This window comes from Poecilia reticulata, linkage group LG13 (assembly GCF_000633615.1).
Source record: "Poecilia reticulata strain Guanapo linkage group LG13, Guppy_female_1.0+MT, whole genome shotgun sequence".
Classification (NCBI taxonomy): domain Eukaryota; kingdom Metazoa; phylum Chordata; class Actinopteri; order Cyprinodontiformes; family Poeciliidae; genus Poecilia; species Poecilia reticulata.
This window is the reverse complement of record NC_024343.1, coordinates 14011753-14025823: the sequence shown is the minus strand read 5'-3', so window position 1 is coordinate 14025823 and position 14071 is coordinate 14011753. Positions and strand designations below refer to the sequence as shown.

At 38.2% G+C, this 14071-nt stretch overlaps 1 protein-coding gene across 5 annotated transcripts in view; it reads left to right on the top strand.

Annotated features, from left to right (window-relative positions):
* LOC103474519 (leucine-rich repeat and fibronectin type III domain-containing protein 1-like protein) overlaps window positions 1–14071 on the top strand; it is a 170844-nt gene that overhangs the window by 105887 nt on the left and 50886 nt on the right. For all 5 annotated transcript variants that reach the window (XM_008425562.2, XM_008425559.2, XM_017308300.1 and 2 more), the window contains 6 exons: window positions 2466–2682; window positions 6021–6172; window positions 6285–6538; window positions 6650–6893; window positions 7002–7159; window positions 8301–8681. In XM_008425562.2, coding sequence (XP_008423784.1) covers window positions 2490–2682; window positions 6021–6172; window positions 6285–6538; window positions 6650–6893; window positions 7002–7159; window positions 8301–8681 — 1382 coding nt within the window. In that variant the 5' untranslated portion in view covers window positions 2466–2489. The remainder of the gene's footprint in view (window positions 1–2465; window positions 2683–6020; window positions 6173–6284; window positions 6539–6649; window positions 6894–7001; window positions 7160–8300; window positions 8682–14071) is intronic.

The window sequence follows — 14071 nt, the reverse complement described above, 5'->3', positions numbered from 1 at the left end:
ATGCTCCAATCTTGTTGGTACACAAAGTTGCCACACAAAGTTCCAGCATGTTCACGTCTGGAGACGGATGGGGAATTAGTGATTCAGAGGGATTCATCATTGGGAGTGAGACGTAACCCAGGGACAGATTGGGAAAGAGGTCAAGTTACCTACTGTCAGCCCAGCGAGAAGCAGCTGAATGTTGGGAGGAGGGCAGGCGCATGTGTGTACATGCATGAGGGGAGTAGCCTACATGTAAGCTGGCACACTAACACATTCTCACTCCGTGCTTGTCATATATGGATGCTTGGTCAGGTTCCCTCTGAGTCACATGTTGACGCATTGGTTAAACCTTTCTCGTCATGAATTGACGTGCAGGGTGCTCTCGTTGAACGTCGTAGAGCTCCGTAAGCGTTGGAAACTGACGACATGGGAATAAAGAGAATGACGAGTAGGGAGTCTTGTATATAGACACAGTCAGAAAAATACTTCGATGATGGTCCTGGGAAATTAATAGTAAAAATGTTTTGGAATGTGTGTAAAATTAATTATAGTTAATTAAACCAGAAAACATTAAAAAGTAATTGATAACAAATTTAAAATGGTGGGGGGGGAGATTAGAAACACATTTTTACTAAATGGTATCTGAGGAAATTCTTAGGCAATGCTCAAAATAAGAAATTTTTGTAAAAGCCATTTTATTCAGTCAGACTGAAAACATGCATACTGATATCAGCCTATAAAGTTATGTCCTTTTGGTACAGAACAGTTTTGTGTCCAAACTGAGTGCGTTAGAGAGAGAAAGACGAAGATAATTTCTTTTTGTTTTCTATACTAATGCTATGAGTAGACTGGGTGTCCAACTTAGTGTCTTTTCAGCTTGCCATATGGGTCCAGTTTGCAGCAGGTGTTACATTTTAGTTATCGTCATGCAATATTAGCATGTAACATTGCTTTGCTGAATAGATAACTTACTTTATTAATCCCAAAGGTAATTTAAATATTTTTTGAATTTTAATTTAATTGAATTCTGTCGCTGAGGTTATAAAATATTGTCCAATGTTTTGTACAGTTCGTATAGCACTCTTCAGTCTATCCGTTTGAAAATGGAAAGAGTTTGTCCAAGACATGATCATCCGCCTCGACTGAAAGGCTGAGCAAGGCATCGTTAATCTATGGGAGAGAGGCAAGACTGTGGAGTTGTTGCAAGCAGGCCACAAATCCCATCTGAGGTTTCTCTTGACATGTAATGGACACGGCAAGCATGTAAACGAAGGTGCTCTGGTAAAATGAGACCAGAATTTAACTTCTTGACACACATGCGATGTCTCAGCGCAACAGAAAACATACACCCTGAACACACTGCTGCTTTCAAGTGTTACGACGTGGCTCATTGAGCCGGAACAAATGACAAATTTACTGAAAGTAAAATAATTAAAATAAACTGAATAAACAGGAAGGCAACCCCAAGGCAGCTGGCATAGCTGCAGCCAAAGCAGGTGGAATTAGCAAGGCCTATGCCAACAAAAAGCCAGATTGGGCCACGCAAGAGCTGCCATGGCGCACTGGAGCACAGCTGCTTTTACACTCGGGAGACGCTGGGCCCCAGAGACTCCTAGGACGAATGGACAAACATTCCACTTTCTCAATAGAGACAGACCTCAAGAGACTGAAACGGCAACTGTAGGCGTATCGAGTAAGGGGTTCGAAATATAAACGCATGTTACATTTTTCAAAATGTCATCTATTTAACTTAAAATTAAAATGATTAATAACCCCTCCATCACAATCATGCACTAGTTTGTTAGTCTTTTACAAAAAAAAGCAGTCATATATATTGAAGTTCTTATTTCAGAAAAAAGTAAAGAAAATGCAATGCACTTGAACACAGAAACATCTACATCTCTTTATGTACTTCTATAGTAATGCAACATGTGAAGTTATTCTGAAGAAAATGCTGCTGCCAAGAAACATGGCCTTACAACTTCATGTTTGCGCCAAATGTTTAATAATCTTTTCAGAAGAATCTGTTCTGCCGTTATTGATCTCTTATTGTGTGACGTGGGGAAAATAAGACATTTTCATGCCTGCCATGATGCACAATAGCAGATGTGGCTTGGCAAAAATTAATGCAGTGAAACAATGTGTTGCACAACCAGAGGAAATAATGCATTCTATTATTATTTGCTCTCTTTTTCTTAATAAGCTTTACTTACATTTGAAGATTAAAAGCAGAACTTCCCCCCCAAACAATAGAGAACCTGCAGTAAATAGTAGCTTAACATCATGATGTTCATAAGCTGGCAGATTTACCAAACTACTGGAGATAACCTATATGCTTGTTTACCTGACCAAAGAATCTCAGAGTGCAGTGATTCACCCTGGTTTGTTACTTCCTGGGGGCCTTTGTTGTAGCAGTACCATTCTCATTCTCCGCTTTAATTCACTCCTCCGTTTTATTTTTTTTTTGTGTGTGTGTCTTGCAGTTGCCCTGTTTCCTGGGGAGGATAATGGAACGGCTGTGGTTCTCTTTTCTGTTGCTGGCAGCAGCATGCAGAGGACAGTCGTGTCCAAAACGCTGCATGTGCCAGAGCCTCTCTCCATCACTCGCTATCCTCTGCTCCAAAACAGGTCTGCTCTTTGTTCCCACTGCCATCGATCGACGCACAGTGGAGCTACGTCTTCAAGAAAACTTCATCACAGGTATCACACCTACTGTCGGGTTGGATCCGTCTGTCGTTTAAACAAATAAACTGCTAAAATTTAAATGACATATTTGCATATCCCCTCATCTCCACTACGGGCATTTTGTTTATTTTAAACTATAATAAATTCAGTGTTACACTAATAATTGGATGCATATCGACTTCATCTCAAATTGTTTCAGCAGCTTGCTGAAACAATTTGTTTTCCGTTAATACAAATGCAAGGTACTCTTTATTCTGCTACTTGAAAATTATTATTTTTTTGCTGTGTTTGTAATCGTCCTTTTAAATTTAAGTGCCTTTTTATATTATTTTTGTTTGGCCGAGCTAATCTCATTTGTTTCTTTTAGATCTGACATCAAAAACCTTTTTGTGTTACTTTGAAACATGATCGGTTTATTTCTAATCTGTATCCATAGTGACTCTCTAATCCATAGTCCACTAAAACAAAATGGACACAAATTTAAATTAACTTCTTCCTAGTTTTATTCTGCAGAAAGATGTTCAGCAGATACTGTTTTCATTTAAAACCTAAAAAGTTGAATCTGGATATATTAGAATATTACCTAAAAGTTAATTTATATTAGCATTTAAATACAAAATGTAACTCATATAGAGCCATTACACACAGAAGGAAATATGTTAAGCATTTATTTATGCAAATTTTGATGACTATGGCTAATAGGAAATGAAAATCTGAAATTTAGTTTCTGTGAAAACAATTCTCAACACTGAAATACCCTATTAAAAAGTATGTCCATTTGTACAAAACATGGACTCAGTGCTTGGTCAGGGCTCCTTTTTGCATGAATTACTGAATCAGTGAAGCATTGCATGGAGGCATTAGGGAAGCAGAGGTTCCTTCCGTTCAGCTGGTGTCCTTCATCTTCCTTTTGAAAAACACCACATGAATTTTCTGTTGGATTTAGGTAAAGCAGGTTTTCTGCCAATCAAATGGAGAAATACTGTTGTCAATAAACCATGTATTGGTACTTTGGATAGTGTGGGGACAGATGCCATGTTCTGCTGGGAAATGAAATCAAAATCTCCATCAAAACAGTGCTTCATAGAGTTTCCCACGAAATGAGCACTCTGTCTTTGTACTTCATGAAATCCAGTGGAACAATAGCAGCTTTCCAAATACTTTCTGACTACAGTCTGCTCCTGAAGAAACTTCAATTTTGCACATTTCTCCTCTACAGACCTTCTACTTTTTCCACTCTCCAGGCTTTTTATGTCAAGATAAAAAAGCAAAATTTGGTTTGCAATAAAAGAAGAACTTATGACCACTGAGCAACAGTTCAGAGCTTTTTCTTCTGGGGAAGATGCTTCTGAAGTTGTTTTTGGTTCAGGAGCGGCTTGACACAAGTGATGCAGAAGCAGTACCCTCTTTTCCAGTGCAGCAGCAATCCATGCCTGGTGAATTTCTTCCAAACTGTTAAATGTGCTTTCCTTTAAAAAAGCTGCAGTTATTAGAGTTAAAACCAACCCTAAAAAATCCAGCCAACCCCCAATCCAGCCTGACTAATTAGCTGTAATTAGATGCCCGAGCTCGAAGTGAACCTGACATATTTTAAACTGACACCAGTTTAAAGTATTTCCAGACCGCTCTCTGCTCTCTGCTCTCTGCTTGCACATCTTCTGGGATGTATGATTGTTAGGTGCCCAGCAGAATGAAACATTTGCACCTTATTTCCTTTCTTTTCTCAACAGGGTAAAGTACTTCCTCATCTGTTTAAACTAGAATAAATGGATTAAAACAACTTTACATCATGCATCTTGTTTAGTTTTCTTTGTGCTTTTTAAAAATGCACCTCAGAAGCCTGACTATATAACTGTGGTCCGCCCCGGGGCAAATTCCGGGTCGGGTTTGAGCTATAGATCTAAACTCTAGTGGTTATCCATGTTTCTTGTACAGTTTTATCTACAATGCATTTTTTTGTCTTCTTAACTTTTTGAACAATTGGGTTGATTACAGGACTCTGTGAATAGCCAGTATCTAGAGCAATGATGCTGTGTGGATTGTATTTATCGAGGATCAGTTCCTGTCCAGTTGCAGCTGCACCCAGTGTCATCCTTCGCTCTTTCTTCTCTCTTTTCTTTTGGTTTTCCTTGTTCATTGCTTGTTCCTCCCCTTACTTTACACATATCTTATATACTTTTCTTCAAACCCTGTTCATTTTTCTGTTATCTTAATGAAGATCTATGAGATGGTCATTCCATGGTAAAAAAAAATTTTTCGGTTCAACAAATCTCAATCTATAGAAAAATGGTGTGCCTCATACCAAAACATAGAAGATTAAATATACTTACTGAAAATAAAACAGAAAGAAATTAAAAGCTAACATAAACAAATAAGATAATGTACAATAACAGTTAAACCCCGATCTAAACAAATGAGTCTTCAGTTTTGTCAAAGGCAGTGTTTGCGTACATCCCTGCTTCAATGTGTCTGAGTAAAACGATCATTTAAAATATGTTAAAACGTCACAGTAAATATATGTTACATAATACAAAATTGGGATTTGAAAAAAACATTAAACATTATTCTTTATTAAAAGTCTGCATTCTCTTGGGAATGCTTTCTTGTAATAGCTTCAAGGACAGCTCTACTTCGTGAAGGACATTTCAAAGCTCTACTTTGGATGTTGGCTGCTGTTAGTTCTGTCAAGATGTCCCTGCACTGCTTTGATTATTTCAAGGTCTGGTCTCTAGGGATGCAAATACATCACTTTACAATGTTCCCTTCAAGTACGCGTTTACTGCTGTGGGAGGGTGTTTGATGTGCAGAAAGTAAAGCCTGAGCAAATCAAAAAAAACTTCCAGGATACACATAATACACTGAATTAAAACGTATTAGACAAACCCCATCATGCCAGGAGCTAAAATGCAGCTGGAAGTCATGACAGAGCATATATTATGTTCTACAGATGCTTACTGGTGTTCCTTTTACCTTTCCTGCTCTGCACAGGATGACTTGAAGATAATAATAATAATATTAGCTCAGAAGTTTCTAGTTTGGTTGTGAGGTCATTGGGTTTTTTCCTCCTGGTTGCCTTTTCATTAGAATGACAGCCGCTGTTTCTTTGATGACTTACCCACATTCAGGGACAATTTGTCCCCCCTGACAGCCATGGGTTGGTAACAGCTGACTACAAGGTGAGGAGGAACTAAGCTTGATACACCAACTATGTGGGACCTACTGCTCCAGCACTATTTGTTGCTGTACACTTTTTTTAATTGTCATTTCTGACTGTCTTTGTTAAATGTCATAGTTTCAGGCATTCCTTTTTATAAAATCTTTTTTTTTTTTGTGCTTATTCTGCTAACTTGCAGCGGTCCGAAGAAAAGACTTTGCTAACATGACCAGCTTGTTACATCTGACGCTGTCCAGAAACACCATAAGTCAGATTCTTCCTTCAGCATTCAGTGATCTGCGGCGACTGAGAGCTCTCCATCTGGACTCCAACAGGTTAACTGTGATAAAGGTACGATTCATGGATAGACCGATTATGACTCACAGCAACTAATGTTAACTAATGTTAACTACATGACTGCATTTCGGGATCTTATTGTCTTTTCACATTTCCCGATCACCAGGACGACCATTTCAATGGTCTCACCAACCTTCGCCATCTGATATTGGCCAATAACCAGCTCCACTCCATATCTCCTCACGCCTTTGATGACTTTGTGACTACTCTCGAAGATCTAGACCTCAGTTACAACAACCTTGACCAGGTGCCGTGGGACACGATTGGGCGTCTCACCAATGTAAATACCCTGAACATGGATCATAACCTCATAGAGAATGTTCCCCAGGGAGTTTTTACCAATCTACACAAACTGGCCAGGTGAGGTCACGAAAATTACCAAGCAAACTGAACTGAAAAAAAACCTGAAGAAAAGTTTACCTCTACTATTGCATGAACATTTTTCAATTGTCTTTTCCCGTTCGTGATTAGGCTGGACATGACTTCTAACAAGCTGAAGAAGATTCCCCCAGATCCGTTGTTCCTGAGAATCCCAGTATATGCCAAGTCGAAAGGCTCCCCACTCTCTTCTCTTGTGTTGAGTTTTGGTGGAAACCCACTGCATTGCAACTGTGAGCTTTTGTGGTTAAGGAGACTGACCAGAGAAGATGACCTCGAGACGTGTGCCTCCCCTTCAGATCTCAGCGCCAAATACTTTTGGACAATACCAGAAGAGGTCAGAGCGTTTCACCTTTCACTTTTAAATTTCAAAGAAAAAAAACAAACACAGACACACAAATAGTAAACTGATCTCTTAATCTACTTCTCTGATGTTCCTTTTTAGGAATTTATTTGTGACCCACCAGTTTTGACTCGAAAGTCACCTCATACTGTTGCTATGGAAGGCCAGCCTGCAAGTCTAAAATGTAAAGCAAATGGAGACCCAGAGCCTGAGGTCCACTGGATCAGCCCTGAAGGCCGACTTATATCCAATGGCTCCAGGTATCACCATGATATTACAATTCTTGCTGTGCCTATAGTTTGAACAATCTTGCAACAATAAATTATGTTTCCATTCAATTTTCAGTGTCAGCTCAGTTCATGAAAATAAAGCTTTTGCCCTATTTAAAGGATCTAGCCATTTTGCTCATGCGAGCCAATTGTAAAATATGGTTTGATAACACTGGCGACTCCATTTAATGGCACCCTAGGAACAAATGCTTAAAACTAAATTAATAATTTATTTTGATTGCATAGTCTCACATTAAACGAATATTGTAGTTCTCTAAATGTGACATTTAGACCTGTTTTTCCATCCTGCTCACTATGGTGAGCAGCAGACTAAACACAAGAAAGATGTAATTATCACAGTTCCAGTTGTTTTTTAACCTTTTGAAGTATTCGTCCGAATTTAGACATGGAGATGTTTCCAACATCAGCTATTATTTTGAAGACCTATGAACATCACTATATATTTCTTTTATGTGAATTGACCTTTTTTCTTTTTGTCTTTTCCTTTTTGAAGAGAGGATAATGGAATAATGACCTCTTTGTCACATTATATGTATTATCAAAGGGAAAAAAGGCACTGTAAAGAAATGTACTTGTATAAAGTTCTACAAACTTGAAGTAAAAATTTACTGTAGATGGATTTATTTACTATAAAACTTCTGATAGGTTAGTTTTGCAGCCAAGATAGCAGACAAGAATATGGCGGATGGTGTAAACTTCCTCTATTCAAATAATTAGGTGTATGTATTCACAGCATGGTCAATATCCAGTCATTGCACAGCTCAGAAAGCAGTCATCTTCTCTGACCAAAACATGAACGTATGGTTAGGAGCAAAATGTGCATCAATCCTAGAGAAATAACATGCCTTACAAAAAGTTTTAGCTGAAGCTGTTGTCCATCATTATCTAGATTGAAATGAGTTCTACACCGAGGGGCTGAAATGCCGCCTAGTGAGGAAGAAGACATTACTCCAAAAGCAAATGCAACATGTTTGTGAACTTCCAAAGATTACATAAGTCTCTCCCTATTTATTCTGGCAATTAGAAAGCTGAAAATTGTTCTTTTAATCATAACTGATGAAAAACAGGAAACGTTTAGTAGAATGTGTTTCCTATTTTTTTTTTTTTGCAGAACTTTAGTTTTCCCCAATGGAAGCCTGGAAATCAACGTCACGTCCCTGAAGGATTCAGGAAACTTCACGTGCATCGCCTCAAATGCTGCAGGTGAATCCACAGGAAGGGTGGAGTTAGTCGTCACAGCAGTGCCTCATCTTGCAAACAGCACGAGCCGCAGCCGAGATCCTTCTTCTGAGCCGGCTCCCTCCGACATCCTGACCTCCTCCAAAGTTGCAATGCTTAACAACGAAACAAGAGGGGCTGACAGAAGGGTATCATTGGTGGAGCTCACAGGAAACTCTGCCCTCATTAGATGGAGCAGCCAAACTCCTACATCCGGAGTGAGGATGTTCCAGGTCCAGTACAACAGCTCCGGCGATGACACGTTGGTTTACAGGTATGTTTGTCCACTGACTCCTCGTGTTTTTTTGTGTTTTTTTGCTGCTCCCAAGATTTCTTTTGTGACGTAGGTTCAGCGTGGCTTTTCGGAAAGGTTATTTGTGAAAGACGTGCGGGTGCTTGTATATCTGCATGCATGTTTCAGAATGTGTGAACGCAGCTGAGCATTCCTAGAGGCTTTAGCTGTTGCTCTGAAGATGAGTGCAGATGACAATTAATACCAAGTGGAGATGAGCGCGAACAAGACAACTGAAATGATGGCAACATTTGGAGTAGAACAGATTCATTGTTGAGTTTAGGGAGGCAATATCTAAGCATTTCACGTGATTGGTTCCTCTGGATTTCTTCCTAATTAGAAAGAGATAGTTTTCACTCACTGCTTTTAGAGGCTTGAGTCCTGCATGAAAGATGTCTGGTCTGCTCTCTGGTATGAAATGTTGAAAAATTTTCCCATGAAAACCTTTTTTAATATTTTCCTTTCTTCATCTGATGATGAATTAAACATAACTGTTTCTAGTTTCTCTTGAAAAAATATGATCGTAAAATGTTCTCATTGTGCAAACAATGATGCAATGCTGACTGAAAATCACCCTGGCTACTGTGGGAAACCCTTGCTGAAGAGCTTTCAGATGTTGTCATGGCAATATGAGAGGAAGATCTCCCTGAGCACGTCGCACACAAATCTGTGGAAATACTGTATATTTTGTCAGTTTGTTTGTGAAGTGCAAATCAGTTAGCTCAATATATTATCATTATGTGTGAATTCTATTGATCAGATCTGTTAATAAGTGACCAATTTGGAATAAACAACATTTGTGAGTCATACTATCTGTGGATTTATGATCATGATCATTATGATCTGAGCAAAAATGTCACAGTTTGACAGATATTTCCATCACTGGATTTAAAGTGTTTTTCTCTTTCAAAACCCCACATTAAACATTTGGAGTTTATAGTTTGGGGAACTGAAGTCACACTGCATCATGATTCTTCTCAGACGTTTAATTTCACTCCATATTAAACTTTAATCATAGATCAGCTTTATTGTAAGCATTCTAAGCAGTGATATTAATGCTTTTGCTGGTGAGCCATAATTTTACACAAGAAGCTTTTAAATAACAAAAAAAAAAAAATCTGCAAGCCAACTTAAGTCTCACATCAAAATCCGCACAATATTTCATCAAAGTTTTCACACCATCACGTTCCTCTCACCACATGATCACGAGTGTGATGTGTACCGCAGAGTGGCACAAAAAGTTTGACATGGTCAAAGGCAATCAGACTGATTACTGTAAACGTTTAAATACTGAGGTGACACTCATGAGTAATGATGGATGCATGGGCATTGCTGAAGAAACCACCAACATTTTCTAGCCATTGACGTGCAAGTCAAATGTGACTCCGACACAAACCTGAAAAATGTAGTGACGCGACGCCCTGGCTCACACGACTCCTTCATCTTGGTGCAAAGAAGTGTAGGAAATAGTCTGCAGATGGCTGGCTTCTTGGTAAGTCAATAGAAAATGTATTCGGCCCTGATTTACAAACACAGCGCTCCACTATATCCTGCAGGGGACAGAGGCTTCCCACTTAGACGTTGGCTCTTACCCTCCTTTCCAGACCCCCAGAGAGCAGAGGAGGCACACTTTAATATTGTTCACACCCATGAGCACTCAACTGTGGAGCGTGCCATCGGCCTCATGAAATGCCAATGGCGGTGTGTAACTTTTACTTGTTACGTCGCTACTGTGCCTACCAAATTTTTTATTTATTTATTTATTTTTGACCCTTGAATTCATTCACCAACACAGTGGTTTCTGCCTCGATGAAATTGTGTTCCCTTTCTCTCTTCTCTTTGGTTGCCATTGTTGACCATTAAATAACATTGATTAGCGGGTTTATTTAAAGTCCCCTTCATATTCATGAGGGGCTTTATGTTGGTCATTTATGGTTGAATGTGGGCGAGAAGAGGGCAGAACATGAGGTGAAACCTTGTACACAAACGTTGAGGTGCAGCTGTGACTAATAAAGGGGAAATTGCTTTCTGGCATTTTCATGCGTGCGCATGGTTTTAGTAGTGTGGATTTTTTTTTCCCTGTTATGCTATTTTTGGCTTTTGGGTGTGCGCACAATTTTAATGTGAAACCTACACAATGTTTTAGAAATCAGACCCATGAATGTAGGTAAAAATTCAAACTGCAGAAATAAACGGGAGCAAGAGACAAAAAGAATGAGTAGGCAAACTGGCTGTTCATCAACTGAAGAAAGGTCTAACTCTGTAGAACTGAAACAATAAACGCCGAGCACAAATCTGGCTGATGGGGGGGATTTTCTGTCAGACATTTACTTTCTAATGACCCAGCTGGAAAAGACAAAAAGCCTTTCTGTTGTTAAATATGATAGGATCATTCAGTTACAAAAAAACAGCTCTCTCTGTCCGCTGCCAAGTTTTACACATTTTCAATTTCTTAAAAAATACCCTGGAGGTTATAGAAATTGAAAGGTCAGGAGGTAAACATAAAATATTTTACCTGCTCTGAGGAATCGACTTCAACTGGCTGTCTGTGATAAGACGGGCATATCCTCAACCATAATTAGACCCCGTCTGATTCTGACTGGAATCTAGTAACCATAAGATGGTCTCTACGAGAGAGAGGCTTAAAAAAACAAAACGTGCCTTTAAAGGTCATGTTTCCTTTCAGGCCACAAATTTGCCTGTTTGGACTTTACATATAGGTTGTCTGTTAAAACACCTGCTCTGTTCCTCTCAGTTGTTTTCTCCTTGCTCAGAGTTGAGCAGAGGGTCTGCTGGCTCCAGTTGTATGACAGCCTTGCTTCTTGATGCTGTTGACTACAATGTGCTAAAATGCAACATTCCTTACCTCCATCAGAGGGTAAGAAATGTTGAAGTTAACTAGATTAGATGAAGTATAGGCCATTTACCATTTAAGATTGCTGGAAGACTGATTTTAAAGCCAAACTGCAAGTGGCTACATTAATTCTTAAAAGCATATTTAGCAAAAATGTGTTTTTATTAATTATGCTACCTAAAGTAACCAAAGAGTGAAAGACTACCAATTTATCCTGTGAAGCAACAACAACCTTCTGAAAAAAAAAAATCATTAAAAAAAGGGCTTCTCAAATATTTTTCCAACAGAACACCATTTTGATACTTTCATTCAGAAAATAAACACAGACACATGGTTGTTTGATTGGGAGACGCAGTTGACACAATGCACACCTCCAACTTATTAACGCTCCCTGTGGAAACTATGTGAACCGTTTGGAGTCGCACAGAAACGGGTTGCTCTGCTTCATTAAAACGCTGCTTGTCTGGCTGTGTTCTTGTGCTATCTGTGTTTTAATTACTGTGTTTGCAATAGACTTACAAATGCATTAACAATCAGTCTCAGGGATAAGCATTGGAGGTACACAGCATAACTGCTGTCTTTACAGTACGGTCAATGTTAAATGTATAAGACATATTAACAAGAAAGGAAGACTTGAAAACAACACTGTATGAATACAGTTGCATCACCACAACTAACTCATACATGGCTTAAAGACTCAGCTGTGTGAGTCTGATTTGTCATTCCAGTGCATAAAATCACAGAAAACATGTTGAGACATAGTGAATATGACAAATTAGAAATTTAAGTATTGGACTCAGTATGGATTTGCAATTTTGAAGCATATTTCATTACAATATAAAAACCTAAATCATTCATTGTGTGAAGGGTAGCCTACTGCATGTGTTTTCACTGTGCAAGATTAAGCTACAGTAAAATATGATTTTTACAAGAAAGTATTTTGCACATTTCTTGTACAAGTTCTGATAAACATAGATGAGACTGGATTACCTATGAATGTTTAGTAACTGTAAACTATTTGGGATAAATTTCCTCTCTTGTGATCATACTTTATCAAAGAATATCATGGCTAGTTCATGAGGATTACAAGATCAAACAGTATTAACATCCATTAGAGGGCATTAACACTGCACTAGCTCGGTTCTCAGAAAAAGAAAAAAAAATGAAATGGTTCTGAGAATGAGCATATGTGCCCACTTCCTCCCATCCAACTCTTTGCTCAATATCCATTAAAAGGAGTGAGGTGAAAGGTAGTGTTGTAAGATAATGCAGCAGAACTGAGTCGAAGGTGAAGGTCTGGAACTCGTATGTTAGGACCACAGCTGAGAAAACAGGAAGTAACTAGTGATGTTGTAAAGGGAGACTTTTTGGGGTCAACATATTTGTTTAGTTATGCATTCGTTATTTGTTGCATTTTTCAAGTCGTGTATTTTTTAAGTTCACTTTTGTATAGCTTTAATATGGACCGAGCATTTAAAATTATATGGGGGAAAAAAACAGAATAATAATGTACTGTGTTCATTCTTCAGAGAGGAAAGGACATTGATTCTGCTTACATGTTTTCCATGGAACACGGTTGAAATATTGTTAAATTGTGACTCATTTGGAGCACAATTGCTAAAAATTTTGACGAAACTAGTCCAACAACAGCTGCTAAATCACCGCATTTTATAATCCATTATTTATTACCCTTTTGTGGCCCTCTAATTTAACTTTTATGAAAAGGGTAGCCCAAATTAGAACAACTGCCACTTCAGAAAGACTATCAATTATTTTGAGATGTTCTGGGGAGTCCAGATCAAAAAACAGGCGCTCTGTGGTACTTTTAGCATCCCATGGTTTCCCACTATCAATGGTGTGCATATAAAAATTTAATAGGTTTAATACCAACCTTCTTTTATTACAACAGTTACTGTTGATAAAAAAAACTGAATGAATTAATGCATTTTTTTTTACTTAGACTAGCTTGTAGTTTTTAATTTCTGTATATTTTGCTTATATTTTGTCATATTTGATAGTTTTTGTTAAAATGGCAGGTTTTAAAACAGCATGTAAATAATATTTACCCCTGGAATGTTTTACCCTTTGCTTTAACAAATTTGGCATGGATAACCAAATTAGGCTTTTTTGACAAAAAAACAAATAAATAAATAAATAAATAAATAAATATAAAACATAACATAAATGACTTCATAAATATTCACAATGTTCAAGTCAGTATTTGTCTTTCTGGCTCAATTCTGCCTTGCAAAGCTGTTGAAGCTCCATCAGCCACAAATTCTCTACAGCAGGGTTGTGAAACTCATTTTCATTTTGGGCCATATCAAGATTATTAATGTCCTTAAATGGTTGGTTGTGGCAGAATGCATTGATTAAAACCCTTAACCTAACTATTAAAATACTAAAAAGTTACTGTCTCTGCATTTGATTCTTCTCAAAATTGAACATACATGTCAGCACACAACTCTTATCTTTTGGATTCTGTTTACGAATCCCTGGAGAGTCTAGAGGGCAAAAA